This window comes from Chanos chanos, chromosome 1 (genome assembly GCF_902362185.1).
Source record: "Chanos chanos chromosome 1, fChaCha1.1, whole genome shotgun sequence".
Lineage (NCBI taxonomy): Eukaryota > Metazoa > Chordata > Actinopteri > Gonorynchiformes > Chanidae > Chanos > Chanos chanos.
In genome coordinates, this window is record NC_044495.1 from 9373471 (window position 1) to 9390059 (window position 16589).

The following is a 16589-nucleotide window of genomic DNA, read 5'->3' on the forward strand; positions in this document are numbered from 1 at the left end:
AGATGGAAAGGGTAAGGAGATGAAGGGCTTTGAAGACGATACCACACAGAACACATTCAATCAAAATTTGGATGACTGATATTACCTCAGACATAACAGTTACAGAAACATTCAATCACATATAGCCTTCTGACTCTGCATAGAACATGAGAAAAAGCAGCACATAGTCACACAAACATATTCTCACACAAGCTGTGATCTCACTTACATGACACCAGTTTCACACAAAACTCATCTGGTGACAGCGATTCATTTCTTGTAACTCTTGCATTCAATGTTCCACCAGATGGTTTGTTTAAATTATATTGTGACTAGTTTTTATGTACCAGACTTCATATACCCATGCAATCATCACACACAGTGGTTATATGCAGTGAACTGAACCGAATACTTATTGAAGTGATAAACTGACTTTGATCAACAGAGTGAAGAGAAGTGCACACTGTACTAAAACAATCCTATCTACTCAACCAAGTTAGCATTGTGGGTGATGGTATTTTAAATGGATTACATGGATTAAGCCAGAGAGACAACCTCATGTCATGTATTTTAACCATGCCATAGATAAGGACCCATATAATACATTCATGGTGACAGGAAATGCAGCACACCCATTAGGAAGTATCAAATAATGAAATAAAAATCTCAACGTGGATTCATTTCAAAAACACAATTTAAATTTTAATAAGGAGTCTGAACAGCCACAACAGAACATTCAGAAGCAACTCTTTATTCTCTTCAAACATGCCCCTCAAAGTAAATTTGCATTGAATATTGCCTAGTTATTGCACATATTTATAAATATGATTTCCATGAAAATCATTTTTTTCAGAAATATATTTTAAAAATGCAAGCTTATTTAAGTGTGTACACTCTTCCTTCATCCGGCTCTAAAAAGGGGGGAAGGGGCTCCAAAAGAAAAAAAAAATAAAAAAATAGACACATTTGTACACTGCCTCGTGTTTATAAACTTTGAAGAAGCTTGTACATCCCATTAACTAAACTATCATTTTATTTTGGACCAAAACTGCAGCACTTTGGTAGTGACTACCCACACAAAGCGCACACACAGGCACAGCTGGTGAGCTCATCTGTTTTCACATTTGTGGTACAAGAGAGTGACAGAGTGAGATAGACTGATTGAAACAGAGCAAAACTGAGAGAGAGAGAGAGAGAGAGATCATAGTCAAGGTGCTGGTCCTGAGTCTGTGGTTCCCGTCTGTGGCGTAAGCTCATCCAGCAACTCCAGGTACAGAGACACTCTCTCAATCAGGGGAGCAGTTTTATCTGCTCGTAACAGCCGGGAGTACACCTGTTTATACAGCTTTACCAGTTCCTCCTCCTTACCACTGCACACAAGGAAAGAAAGAGATCATTACTTATTCCCATCTACCTCTAGAATTTGGTCTGCAACATGTTTATTGTGGCAAACACACACACACACACACACACTAACACATCATACACACACTTTCTGAGAGACTGTCTGAGGCTTACCGAACTCCTTACCTAACTTTACGTTTCGTCGTAGAACTGAGCTTAACAAGCTGCAGCAGCAGGAAGGAGAAACTGGGCTCAAAGACGCCAATCAACTTGATCACTTCCTCTGTGTTCAGTTCTGAGGAGGCGACAGTGTCTAAGCCGTCTGAGTTTTCTTCTGTGTCTCCAGATTGCCCAGTCTTCTCAGACTGTTAATAAGAACATAAACACAGAGACAAAAACATCCATATCGATATTCTGAGCTGTGCTGTAAAATGACTGTATTTCATGATCTAGAATGTTCACAGACATATGGTTTGTTACTGGAAACAGCTGGTGACCTAAAAGAGAGAAGTTGGTGAGACATTCCCAAATGTGTGTGTGTGTGTGTGTGTGTGTGTGTGCGCGTTTACCTCTCTCTGTTGCTGCTCCTGCAGCTCTTTCAGAATGAGTCTGAAGGCATGATGGGTTTCCTTCATAATCTCCAGGGCCCCGGTCAGAGTTTTCAGCTTTACTGCACTACTGCTCTGTCCTGTAGGACACAGTCATACATGTGTATGCACGCATCAGTGATGTGTTCACCCTACACACGGTTCGCTTTGTATCTCACATCCTCTTTTTGTTGCAAATTTTTACTACATTAGAATTAGATGACATTACAATTCCAATTACATTAGAATATCTCCTAAGTTACATCGTGAACAAACTACAAACCACTTAGACTAATTTGGTGTCTCTGTCTTAAAAAACAAAAAAAAAGTTGTATGTTTTTTTTATTCCAAAAGTCACACTGAAAAACACTGGAACAACCTGGCCCACACAATGGGGTTGGCTGTCACAATGTGTCAGAGTTTATTTGATACTCAACCACTTTGTGTTACATTAACCTACAAGGATAAACAGGATGCTCATTTTTACCCAAGACTTCAATTAATGTTTAAATGAGTCTTAGGACATGCTGGTGTTAGGACATAGACACAAGAGCAAAAAGTCTGATAATCGTACCCAGTCTGTCAGAGAAGGAAAGCGTTTCTCATGGTCTTTTTTACTCACACGTTGACAACAAACATCACAGTTAATTCAAAGAAGGAACCTCCAACAAGTAGGTGCTAACAACATTTGAAAAAATTAAAAAAAAAAAAAAAGATTCTTTATGTGGTGTGTGTGGGTGCTGTGGCTGTTCTCACCTGCCATAGTGAACTCAGCAAAAGCCACTCTCTCCAGCAGCGTTCGCAGGAGTTCACAGGGCGCGTCAGTCAGACTGAGGAACAGACGCACAGCCTTACTGTAATGGAGCTCCGCCAGGGACCGATGCTGCTTTCGCCCGCTCTCATCTCCTACCTGTGGGTGAGAGAGAGAGAGAGAGAGAGCAAAAATAAACAGCGGAAAACAGCATACATCACTACATTCATCATCTCGGTTCCCACAGAATGTTTCAGAAAAAGCACCCATCATGACTAACGTGACATACGCCATTTTCAGTTTTACAAACTGATGATGGAACTAGAAGCTGAAAGTCACCAAGTATGTATGCCCTGGTTATTGTATACTGTGTACATAACTAATATGCACTGTAAGTGATATGCACTGATAAATGCAGAGGCTTGCACTGTGTGTGTGAATATGTGCGTGTGTGTGTGTTTATGAGACCTGGTTGCGATAGCAGCTGTGATACATGGAGGCCAGTCTATGGTGGATGGTGGCTGCTCTGTACTGGTAGAGAGGCTGTCTGGGAGATTCGGTCTGCAGGTCACAATAACGCAGTGATTTCATCATTGTTTCGGTCACCTCTCTCTCAACCTGCCATAGACCACATAAAATCATTTTAATCATGTTGCACACAACAGAAACAGACAAAACTATTACACAGACATGGTCATCTAGCACTACAGATAAAGATTGAGATGGGAAGTTCAGTGGAACTTTCAAAACTATGATTTCTCTCACACTGATTATATGACTATTTTTTTTTCTTCTTCAAAATACTGCACCATCTTATATGAAAGCTGCTAAACACCGATATAGTAATAACAATAATAATAATAACAATAACAATAATAATAATAATAATAATAACTTAAGGTCAAGTAATTGTGTCTGGCGATTATTCTGTTCAAAAGGCAAAGTTTCAGGGGTAAGCTCCACACCACTGAGGACGAGAGCGAGACAGAGAAAGAGAACGGTGGAAGACTGACCTGTTCCTGGGCCTTTCGGGACAGTGGGGCATAATCCTGCAGTAGTGTGGCCAGGGTGAAGTAGGTGGTGGAAAGTTCCCAGTTCACCGAGTCCCATACAGCAGGATGGCTCTCTCTAGAGGCTAGACACCTCATTGCCCTCTGATAATAGTCTATTGCCTAGAGAGAGAGAGACGGAGAGAAAGAATGAGTGTGACAAATACATACACCATGAGTGAGAGAACGCAAGTGACAGAGGAAACCTGTATATAGATATTTATTTCCTGTTAGCGTTTCTATGAATTAAAATTTACTCCTTGTCTGCTGATAGTGCTTATATTAGATTAATCTCTGCTGGACAGGATGTACGGAAGGTACCTTAACGTACAAGAATAACTTTTTCAGGTGAATTGTGTGTGTGTGAGTGTGTGTGTGTGTGTTTGTAAGTCTGTGTACATGAGACGTTGTAGAAGAGTAACCTCTGCTGGTAACTCTGTGCATGTACCTTGTTGTAGTAGAGCGCCTCCTCTGGTGATAACTCTCCACGGCTTTGCTCGGTTGCCATGGCGCAGTGCGCCTGCGCACAGATCCTCATCAGTCTGCCAATGTTACACAACAGCAGTGCCATGTTCACTGTGTCCGAGATGGCCTCGAAGTCCTTCATGCCTTTCTCAAAACACGAGAAACTCTTCTTCCACAACTCCTGCTCTGCCACACTCACACACCTCTTTGCTACTGGACGTGAGCGATAGACAAAGAAATTGACAGAAACGTGACAACCAAAGACAAAGAGGTCAAAGGTCAGACAGAGACAGCAAAGCACCAACTGCAAATCTGCGATAAAACAACCGTAACCGTAGAAAGGCTTTCATATTACATCTTCAAAATTAAACTGATCCTATTTGCCACCGTAAGATTTGTGTGGCAGATGCCAGACAAACAGAGGGGTCTCCCAGACAACCCCTACCTTCTTTCTCAGTCTGCAGAGCTGCTGCCTGGTTCATATAGAACACGCCCACCTCGTTACGAATGTTCCCCAGGCGTTTGAGAACTTGACCCAGCTGGTCTGACCCGAGCTCCTTCAGCTCCTCAGAGGTCAAAAGGTCGTGGGCGGCCTCATAACACTTACTACTGACAAACAGCTGGTATTCAGGGTCAGTGCCCAGGTCAGTAGCCATGCTAAAGGCTGAGAGAGAGAGAGAGAGAGAGAGAGAATGAATATGAGACTCACTATCAATGGCAAGCCAATGTGTTACGTGTACAGTGTCTGTTGCAATTAGATTTTAGTTTAGAGACATAGCTCTACCCTACAATCAATGCATCTCTTGTGAGCACCGTCTGCATATAGCTTAAAGACTGGACCACATCTTTCAACATACACCTGATATCAACAGAATTAATGCTAAGATTTTGACAAGGTTATCTTTGAGAGATCTGTTTTAATCAAACATTATGTTACAGTATATTTTCTCTTTGCGATGTGGTGGATATCATAGGACACAAAGCGCTGCAGCCGAGGGGCAGACCTTGACAGGGGCTCTCTCTGTGGAGACAGTGGAGGATTTCTTGGTCCTCTTTGGTCTGATAGCTGTACTCCTCTAGATAAGCTGCTCTGTTGGAGAAGTTCTGGGCCAGCATCAGCTGCACATCCCCGCACAGGGACAAACACTGACTGTGAAAGAGCAGAACACGAGCGTGCAGCGTGCTGCTGATGGCACAGTAGGCATCTGCAGAAATGAGTGAGTGAGCGAGAAAGAGACAGAGAGAGAGAGCGAGAGGCAGAGAGAGAGAGAGAGAGAGAGAGAGAGAGGATTTTTGTTAGTTTAGCTTAACATATTGACTGTTTTAATTTAATTTTATATGTGCACTGCATTCACAAAAGGGGTATAAAGATATGATGAAACCATAGCTGTAATTATAAAGCTAAACTATTAACTCTTAGGGTTTTAGACCAGTCAAGTCACAATGTCTTTTACTAATAATCTTCATTTAAGTCCTTTCTCTAGTTCTCACCATAGCACTGCAGCGCCAGCTTAATGTAGCGTAACGCTCGGCCATACTTCAGTAAGTTGGTGGCAGCGTCTGACAGGACATAGTAGGCTTTCGCGGCCTTTAGGAAGAGCTGCAATTTCAGCCGGTGCTGCCAGGATCCAGGGAGCATTCCGGAACGAGTAGGGAGCTTCATGTCCCCTGGACACGGACCAGCTACACACAAAAAATGTCAAATGAAAATGAATGAAAAAGGAAAGAAAGAAAGACAGAAAGAAAGACACAAAGAATGAACGAAGTAAAAAGAACAAAAAAAAAACCCAGACATGCAGAAAGAAAGACACAAAAAAAGAAAGAAAGGAAGAAAGAAAAGACAGAACAAAAGAAAGAGAGAAAAGAAAGGACAGACGGATGGTTAGATCTCTTCACCTCGGTTTAGAAGAAGTGCAATCTCCTTCTCCACGGCCCGGGTCCCACTCTGATCTCTCTCCTCGTACTTCAGAGGAATGGGAGTACTGGGGTCAGCCGCCGGAAGGTCACTCTCCTTCTTTATACTGCTGTCCACTGCTTTTAGTCCCTACAGTAAAAACCACACAGAACCAGAGCCCGTTTAACTCTACACACAAAAGCACACACTGCTCAGACAGACTATCTGATACTAGACTCTCTCATTCAAATCTTGGCTTCATTATCCCCACTATTTCCAGTGAGAAAGCTAATGTTTAATTCTTGAGGCTCAGTCATCACGGCGGTCAGTAGAGGGCAAAACAAAACTTCACCCTGGGAGAGTTGCTTTAAGGTAAAACACAAAATGGTGGGGGGGGGGGGGGGGGGGGGGGGAGAGAAACCTGTCTTTTAATCGTCAGTGGCTCAACATTCACCTCCAACTGGGAGTAAATGACCTGCTCACCTTCAGAACGTAGCTGAGAACATGTCGACATCTCTCCTCTTTGTCTTGGGAGACAGGGAATGCACAACTGGGCTGAAAGATACAAAAACATTCACGGGCATGTTATTACTGTGTACATTCACTCATTAAAGACAAGTGCACCCATTGTATTGGAGTACACTACTGAATGCTATGAGGCATTTTCAAACCGCTCATTATGCAAAAGTGAAGCACGGAAGGTGGGCCATGACTCAACAATTTATGCAAACAATCCCCCTCGGCTACTACAGTGACTGCCAAGCATTATCGTTACAAGTGGAACGAATGTGAGAGAAAAAAAAAAGAAATACAAAGAGCTCGGTCGTCGTTCTCCCGCGGTAAGCAGCAGACGTACTCTGATCTGGTGAGTGGACTTGTACTTCTCTGGGACGGACAGCTCGCCCACGGACTTGATCACCGCCACCGCCTTGCTGTCGTCCTGCGGCTCCGAGGAGGTGCCGTAAGAGCCGCTCTCATCTTCGTCGTCCTCCTCCTCCTCCTCCTCGTCCTCACTGTAGCTGTCTTCTGATCCTCCGCCCCGCAGCGACTCTCCTCTGTCTTCCTCCTCGCTTGACTCGTCCAGCTGGAACAACTCAGACAACATGTAGTTCGCCGAAGCGATGATCTGCGCAGCCAATCAGAGAAAGGACGGCAGGGAGGTTAACCAATCAGACGGTAAAAAGAAGACAAAAACAACCGAAAGAAAAATAGAAAGTAGCAGGCAGGCAAGTAGTGGTGTTTACCTGAGGGTGCCTCTCTTCATCTAACAGTTTAACACAGTTGAGGAGCAGAGTTCTGATTGTTCCATAATGCTTCCTGTTCTGACTCTTCTTCATCATCATATTACTGGCCACTCTGTAATGAGGAGACAAAACATTTTAAGATAGCAATCCTATGCCCATAATCCTATAGCCTGCACCTTTTACAGATCTTGGATGAAACTAATATTTAGCATAGAGCTCAGTGTCACTTAGACACTTATACCAAGGCCCGTTGTTATACTGACAATGCAGACAATATAATTTTACACCATGATCAAACAAAACTATCAAATGGAAAGAGCTGTTGGATGGATTAAGTTCAGAGTTACTTCTTGTCAAATAACATCTGGCTCTATATTTGTAACTCGTGTAGACTAAAGCAGGAAAAAAACTGAATTCCTCAGCTGTACAGCTGACAGAAAGAACAGATAAAAAGATAAAACGTACTTGTAGAGCAGTACAGCTACAGGAAGTGTGAAAGGATTCTGGCATTTCTCCTCTGTTGCCTCTTCGCACAGTGTTGTGAGGTCATACAATTTCACGACGTCACTGCCGCTCGCTGGAGTTGGGAACGCAGAGCAAATCATAGGTTATGACTGCGCTGATTAAACAAACCAGTGTCTTCTCTAGTCACATCTATCTCTCGTTAGATAAATGTTATGACAATAGAGGTTTGTGTGTTTAATATTAACAGCAAGATATCAATACACGCCCAGCAAAACCTGGGTATATTTTCTAACCGCTACGTTTCCTAAATGCCAAAGAATTCATTCTAATTCAAGATTCTAAAGACATATTAATCCGCATGCAAAACAGGTGATGTATTAATGCTATCATTTGACTCTGACAAAAAGTGGTAACACGTGACCTGGGTCATATCGAGGGACATGTGCTTTCAGAGCACGGATCTTCCACATGTGAAAATAATCTGACTGAGGGTTTGATATGGCTAGTCATCCCTCACATACACTAAATACAATGTACTACCAAAGAACTAAAACATCCTCTTCACTCTGAATAACAATGCGACCTTGCTTTGAGCACTCCAAACCAATTCAGGCACTCATATGAATGCGTTTTATTTTCAACGAGCTACTGAACCAGTCATTAACAGAATGTAAGACTCCATACTAATGCTGCCTTGCGCGCATGCAAACACAACAGAAAGGACTAGAATGATCTTAAGACACATTCTCTGTGGAGTCCTGTCATTCTTCTTCCTACTCAGTTCATTCCCATTTCTGTATGGGATCAGGGAAATAACGTTATTTTTTCGATCTAAGCAAAACGGAGAAGATAAGTCATGTTTTTCAACTAAGAACAAACCGATGTCCTTCCCACCTTTGAATAGCCAGTAGGTATGACCTTCTTTGGTACAGTTGGATTTGAGAAACGAGAGAATATTCTGAGCAATGTCCTTCACAACACGCGTGGAAAATGTGGAATTATCCAAGTCGGGAATATCCTCTGTCTTTATCATTTCATATTTCTGCAATAAACATGAATAAAGTTACAATGTGTAAAATTTGAAACTCGTCTTTTGGATTAATAGCCCTAGACACTGGTAAAATGAACATACCTGAACTATGCCATTCACATGAAAGCACATGACAAGTTCAGGCACGTTGCACATCAGATTGTCCAACCAATAATCTATTCCCGTAAGAATGTTGATGGGCTTGTTGTTGTCCCTGAAGATTAAAAGGAAGTGAAAGAAAGAGAAGAAGAGGGGTAATCATTCTCAAATGAAACACCCATCCCTAATTTTAAAAATTTGAAAATTGAATAAAGTCAACTGGCAAAAATATCTCAAAGTCAGAACAACTGCTTTTAGAAACTATACATTACAACATGGACAGTAAACTGTTGCCTCTGTTGTTTGATTCCACTGCTGGGGAAACTTGAAACTGACCTGAGTCTCAAACTGACAGCTGGGTACCGCCCCCCTCCAAATATGGGCATGTTTGATCCAACTAGCATGTGAATGTCTTCAAATGTCCAGAGAATATTCCGGACAAAGTCATTCCTCAAACCCTATCACAGAGGGAGGAATTGATCAAAAAAATATTACAGAACAAAATAAGAACATTCTTGCCATATAAGAACACACCAAATTTAAAATAGTCAGACACGAATAGTCTCTAAATCATATGTTCATTTATAATATTAATAATAATAAATATATTTATTTATAAATTAAATGAATCGATCATCCTTATTAAACTTTTGCATTGTAACACATCACAGAGTGACACAGAGTGACTACAGTTCCAGCATAACTTTTTGAGACAGTTTTCCTTCAGTATGGCTGTGAGGGAATGCTTAAAACATCCTGAGTACCTGGCTGTTCTCGCCCTCATTAAAAAGCGTAGGCAGGTTCTGTTCTTTGGGTACTGCAGCAACATGACCCAAAGCATAAGAGTTCTCGACTTGCTCCTGGAGGATAAGAGAAAGCCTCAACATTTACCTGATAAGTACTATTAAAAAAAAAAAAAGTCACCAGCATACATTCAACAAAAGCCGTGTGAGAAAGGGTACCTCTTTGGGAATAGTCGACTCTTCGGCACTGGAGGCGGAGCCGCTGAACGTGGCGGGCCAAGACGGGCCGTACTCTGTCCCACAGCCTTCCTGCACGTCAGCACCGCTGTCTGAGGTTGTGGGGACGGGTTCGGCGGCGCCATCACCGTTTATACTGAGAACAGGACAATATTTCTGTCAGTGTTATAAAGAGTAGAGTAGCTCCATATGCCATTACAATGTGTATAGCCTATTGAAATGGTGTAAGTTTAACAGTCTAAAAGTAACAGTCTTCAATTGAAATGAATTAATAAAAAAAACCAAAAAAAAAACCCACACACATAAAAGAAAAGCCACACAACTGTGTAACAGGCCAAGCTCTGAACTCTGCACGAGTATATGTTGCTATTTGTTTGTGAGTCTGAATCCAGACTGACCTGTAGTAGAGGAACTTGGAGAGGATGGCCTTCTCATACCAGTGCTCTTTGCTTTTTTTCTTCCTCTGCCATTTCTGGTCAATGAATCGCTGATAAAACTCCTTCAGCCACGTCCAGTCTCCAGTCTGCACAGAAAGGTCACAACAGAGAAGAATCAAGTGAGCTTTCAAACATAGAGATACTCACATCTGCCCTGATAAACCCTAACCCACTTTATACGTGTAATATCTATGGAAAAGCTTCAATAAAATATACAATACGTTTAGAGCACAGGTGTCAAAATCCAGTCCTGGAGGGCCATGGTCCTGCTGTTTTTCTTGTAGACCAACTAAATAGAATCTTTGATTGGCTGAAGAGTGTCCACACCTGTTTTCAAAGTGAAAATCAACAGGTAACTAAGAGGTGAAAACAAGAATCAGCAGGACCCCGGCCCTCCAGGACCAGATTTTGACATCTCTGGTTAAGAGGAACAAGAAGTTCTTCACAACCTTCTAAAAAAGGACAGGATTTTCAACATGTCAAATCATACTGAACCATGGAAAGACTTCCTTCACTGGGATATATGTCCATGCATCACTTGGAAATGATTCTTACATGAACTCCAAATGCTTACCTGTGATGACCTCATAAAGAGTTCCTGTATATCAAGCTCATCAAGCAGCAAAGTTCTGCCCACACGGTGTACAGCCATGCTAACATGGGACTTGCTGTAGGGTATCTTCAGCAACTTCTTGATGTTCTGAGAGAGCAAAAAAACAAAAAACAAAAAGAATATTCTTTTAAAAAAAAAAGGAGCACACAAGGTCATCAGGTGCTGTGAAAATAGAAAGGCTCCAATGTTATCTTCCTTGACTGACAGAACTATCTTTAGATTCCAGTGACCCACATGGCTAAAGCACTGAGAACCTTCGCAGATATGACAGAAATAAGCCATGAGATACCAGGACATGGCATATTTTGGCTATAGATAGATTTAATATGAGTGATTTATCTATTTCACCCACCTCTGAATCAGACACCACATCCACATCATTCCCAATGGAGTCAATAAAATCATATGCCATTCCAAAACTACATGAAAACAAAACAAAACAGAAAGATACACAGACCACTGAGTTTGGCACAGTTTTCACGTTGAGGTCTACTATATGACCTCATTTACAAGAAAAATGAAAAATTAGATGAGCAACTATTTACTTCCACGGATTTAAAACATTTATAATTGCATGTTAATGTGCTTTAAAATATGTATACATCTCTATAGGTGCCTAGAAGGAGAATACCTGGAAAAGGGCTTGCTTTTGCTGCTGGAGCCCAGCACTGTGGTCCCGGCAGGTCCAAGCTGAGCACTCTCCCTCAGCCAGTTGGCTGGTGGAAGTTTGAGATCCGTCTTCTCCTGAAGGAGTGCATAGGAGGTGGGGGGTGGGGCAGCGGAGTATTTCACCACCGCACGGCTCTTCACTTCATTGTTGCCGAGACATACAACTGCACCCTAGTCCACAAAAGCACTCATTTAAGGTCAGTGCATGTGAAAGATTATCAATGTATGACAGACCACACATGCTGCTAATTGCTGATATGTTATGCCTAGCCTAACTGTTATGCATACTATGCATGTTTCTGGTCAGGTTCTTGTCAAAGAACCATCAAAAAGTTGACAGCAATGAGTGCGCTGGTTCTGGTAATTACTTTCACTTGAATGTCCTCAATAAGCCTTTCAGAACATTATCCACGTTGTGGACACCAAACAACAGTGGTGTCAGTGAGCTCCTATTCACTTTACCACACCAAACAATCACTCAACGTTGTGCACACTCGATGTATACAATTACAAGTGCTGGTAACCACGATTACCTGAGCCTTGGCAAGCGTATCACTGTAGATGTAATATATTACATTTCATTACCTTGTTTGAAGTTTTGTAACTGACCTGTTTTGGGTCCGTGTTAACGGTACAATCATGATCAACTTCTTCATGTCCCTGGTCTGAGGACGCTGACAGACCTGTTTGATCATCTTGGGAGCTCATCTTCAAGAGCACACGTTTCCCCCAATTATTGTAGCCATCTAAAATGTAGAATTACGTTTAACGAATAATTTAATAATTACGCCTGCTTGTTTAGTCGCGTTCAAGTTGAGCAGTTACGAGTTAACTCTGTGCTCATCCATGTATTTGCCAGATGTATCGCTGAACTAACAAGGCATTTCGGTTATTTTAATCTTCTTAAACTGATTTACAGTATTCCACATTCATGAAGTCCGAAAATTATCCACAGATGGAATACACATCACAAAATGTTCCGTCTTATCCTCCGGGCTGAATTATTTTTTAGAAGCCAACTTCTCTTCTCAAACCACATTTACTGGCATGCAAATCATCAACGTCTTCTTACTTCGACCCGGAAGTACAAGTGACGTCATGTCGGTAAACTTCGCGTTCTAGAAAAAACTCGAAAATTGTTCATTCTATAAGTGCGAGAATGAGTTATTCGTTCACGTTTTGAGTGTTTAAATCATACGAGAAATGTATCGCCTAATTCACATCGCTTTCAGTATCGGTCATTTTTTCCCACAGTGTTAATATGAAAGTAAAATAAAATTTGAAATGTGTATTGTTTTCATGAATTTTAGTATCTAGTTAGATTAATTTTCTGGACATTTCGTAACGAGGTTTGAGGTGATGAATTTACGTGAGGAGCTGATGTAAAATTGTAACATAGATTTTAACATGCTCATATTGACAATTTATAGTGTATGACGTTGCCATGGTTACATCAAACGCTCATGTGCTCTGTTTAGGAGTAGTCAGTTTGTTTTCGTACATTTTTATTAATAGGATTCAGCGCTGTGTCCTCAATTTATAATGACATTTTTTTTTAGCAATTTAGTTGAATAAGATTGATAAGGGATGGCAAAAGAAATATAAAAATGGACCAGACTGGCCAGTGGGTAAGACTCACCCTTGTTTAACGACCAGTCTGTTGATAGCTTGTGTGTATGTGCTTATTGTGTGTACAAGAGCTTAATTTTCAGTTTTAGTTACCAGTAGTGACCAATTAACTGTTGTGAAAATGTGGTTATTATCATTACTATGGTACATGTAATCTGCAAATTTGTGCCTCCATTTCTACTTTTGTATGACAAGTGTTTGTCATTGGAATTTTGTAGTTTGGCCAAACTGGTTTGTCCCCGAACGAGACAGAGAGAGAGATGTGTACGCACGGGATGCCCCAGCCTTTGGGCCTGAACATGGAGAGATACCCAAAACTTTTAATCAATTCGGGGCAGGTCAGAACAGAGCTTTACTCTCATACTGTAGAGATTTCAAGATGCTGCCATTTAATAATAATTACAGTCATAAATGAGCATGTGGGATTATCGACAATTTACAGAGGTAAATGTAAGTCATAATCTGGACAAAGGTTTTTTTTTCTTCCTTTTTTTTCAGAAAACAAAAGGCAGAAACTATCCGTTTTCAGTCCATGATAACAGGGTTGCGTTAAAGGACACCATTGATACTTTTGACCAGGTCAGCTCATTCTCTTAAGTAAATAAGATAAAATAATATTGCAATTTTCTTCTAATTAGTAATACGTTTTTGCAGTAAACATCGTTTTTGTGTCATTATTCCTATGTCAGTTCATAACTGTCAGCAATCCTTGTGCTGTATGCATTGCAATGTTTGTATCTTTGCATTACGAGTGTGCATTTGTGTTTTATGGGTGTGTTTCATCTGTGTCTTGATTGTGTGTGTGTGTGTGTGTGTGTGTGTGTAGGGGTTGGGCCGGAGGAAGTGCCTAGATGAGCAGCGTCAGCATAGCTCTCACTTCTGTCTGTGTCATGATGACAGCATGAACAGTTTAGGACAAAAGGCGCAGGATTTCTCGGTCTACCAGACTGACTACCCACCCCATCAGGAGACGAGGGGCTCTCAAAAAAGGCGTTTCCCCAGAGACCACCTGGAGAAGTCAGGTGCTGCCACTGTCGATCATTCCGGAGATGTCTTCATGTGGTTTGGGAGACATGACTCAGACGACCGGTTGCCTCTTCATGTTCTGGCGGCAACCAACCATTCCTTGCCCTCACAGTCCAACCACTCTCGTCACAGCAAAAATTAAATCAGTCAATCTTAAATGCTCTTCTCCTGCTTCTGTTTTACTAAGTGCCTTTTTAATGCATCCCTTGAATCAGCTCTTATGCTAATCTACCCAATTATGATGCTCAGCTGAGGTAGTCTCGCTGCACTGGACTTCATATATACAGTATGCTAAGACCATAACTTCACAATATCACTCATTTCAGAGCTGTAATTTTCCCACAATTCATTTACACAATTTTATAAAACAGAACTATCTGAGCATTTTTCAGTGGCTGTTAGCCAAGGGATTTCCTTGAAGTCTCCCATTTGCCTGCCTGACATGTATTGCCTTTCATGCGCCAGCAGGGGGCAGTCATCCAACATCAAAGAACCTGATTTGGTCACGCTCTACTTCCAAAGTGGAAAAAGAAATAAATGTCTACCTGAATAGCCAAGGATGAGAAAGAGAAACAAGTCTGAAGAAAATATGAAAGGATAGCAAGGGCAAAGAAGAGAAAAATATCTCAACTCCCATAGAGACATAGAGGAAATTTAAGGACAGGCAGAACAAATGACATAAGGCAGAAAGTTATAACATTTGAAAATAAAGACGTTCACTTTTAATGAACATAATCATCTAACATTCTTTTGGATTTCTTCTCTGAAAATCACAGCTTGTGATTGTGTCTACTGAGAATTGCTTTGGTATGTTCTGAAAAAGGAAAGGTTTTCATGATATCATTGATGACATACTTCAGGCCCCCAGAAGAAGTCTGATGACATTATTTCAGTCACTCAGGCAAATTAATTTCAAATGAAGAACTCCTTCCAGCTAATTAAAAACACAAGAAACATTTAATATCAACTTTACCTGTGTAAATGAGCAAAAACTAATATTCCATGTACATCAAACACACACACACACACACACACACGATAAATAACTATCATATCATTATATGTAGCTGAATATACAAAACTACATTTGCATTACGCATGTAACTGTAGTTCACCGTTAGAATCTACTAATGTGATATATTTTGAGTGCCCTTTTATGATAAACAACATTATAATGACATTACAGTACACATAACATTACTGCAAGTAGATACATATACTCTGGCATAATCAGTATAATACTACATATTACACTGCATGCAGTTCCAGTTTTAATGAAGGATTATATTTAACACAAGGGTACAGACAAATTAAGCTACAGAAGCTTCTAGTCGTGTAATAATTAATTACATTAGTTAATGTGCAGTTACTTAATGCTGTTATTCATAGAAAGGGAGAGGGTGTGTGTCTGTGTGAAAAAAAAAGAGTAAGAGAGAGAGAGAGAGAGGGAGAGAGAGAGCAGGAGAAAGACAAATAGAGAGAAGGGACTATGAAGGGACAGATTGAGTGGTGGTGTAAAGCTTAGTCGCTGGCATTGATTAAAGAGCATTAAGGAGCAGATTATGCAACTGTAGTGTTGGATTCAAAAGAGACTCTTAGATTATTATCTCCCTGAGACTGGTTTTGCATCTGAATCAGCAGCTGTGCACCAGTGTCTGGCATGTGGGTGCACCTGTCTGTATGTATATGTATGCCCATGCATGTCTGCATGTGCATATATGCCTGTACTTGTGTGTGTGTGTGTGTGTGTGTGTGTGTGTGTGTGTTTGTGTCTGTGTGTTACAGGTGATTCCTATCTCAAAGGCAAAACGCACAGAGAAAGAAAGGGAAAGGTTTGCAAATCTCCCAAAACATGCTGGTGTGAATATAAACACCCTATGCTTTTAAACAAGACACGCTCATTTGTCTCAGTCTATACACTGTGGTTTGAGTATCACTGTGTTGACTTCTGGTTGAAAACAACATATAGGCCTAACGGTAAGAGAGCAAGAGTCACTGTGCCTGTCTTCATCGTGTCCTCACTGGACAGCCTGTAAATAAATACATGTTTGCATTTTTTTTTTCTTTAAGAAATGTTAGCTGCTGCTGTTTTCTAAAGCTTGACAGATCCCTCTAGATGGATTACAAAATATCTGACATGCAGGAGACAAAGCGTCAAAATGTTCTATTTTCAAAACACATTAAAAACCTTTCAGCTTTGTGCGGTGCGGGGTGGACAGATAGCAGCAGAACTGTAGGCATATTACATCCCACTCAATGTGCACCATTTTCAGCTTGCCTGTATTTTTTTTTTTTTCCATCTCTTCTGCATTTCGCTTTCACATTTCT

General features: G+C 41.0%; 2 protein-coding genes across 2 annotated transcripts; one reads left to right on the forward strand and one right to left on the reverse strand.

Moving 5' to 3' along the window:
• Positions 1 to 1176: 1176 nt before the first annotated feature.
• edrf1 (erythroid differentiation regulatory factor 1) lies at positions 1177 to 12355 on the reverse strand. The gene is made up of 24 exons (XM_030776161.1): positions 12216 to 12355; positions 11569 to 11777; positions 11290 to 11356; positions 10899 to 11024; positions 10286 to 10410; positions 9870 to 10023; positions 9244 to 9365; positions 8911 to 9022; positions 8673 to 8820; positions 7779 to 7890; positions 7314 to 7425; positions 6926 to 7195; positions 6553 to 6624; positions 6072 to 6219; positions 5667 to 5858; positions 5180 to 5380; positions 4621 to 4839; positions 4159 to 4385; positions 3675 to 3833; positions 3130 to 3279; positions 2667 to 2820; positions 1893 to 2011; positions 1510 to 1682; positions 1177 to 1349 (listed from the first exon to the last, which is right to left on the reverse strand). Exons 1-24 carry the CDS (start codon positions 12312 to 12314, stop codon positions 1187 to 1189), a joined length of 3633 nt encoding a protein of 1210 aa, XP_030632021.1. The 5' UTR covers positions 12315 to 12355; the 3' UTR covers positions 1177 to 1186.
• An 858-nt stretch (positions 12356 to 13213) lies between these two features.
• tex36 (testis expressed 36) lies at positions 13214 to 14403 on the forward strand. The gene is made up of 3 exons (XM_030788440.1): positions 13214 to 13234; positions 13734 to 13814; positions 14062 to 14403. The coding sequence occupies exons 1-3, from the start codon at positions 13214 to 13216 to the stop codon at positions 14401 to 14403; spliced, it is 444 nt and encodes a 147-aa protein (XP_030644300.1).
• Positions 14404 to 16589: the final 2186 nt, after the last annotated feature.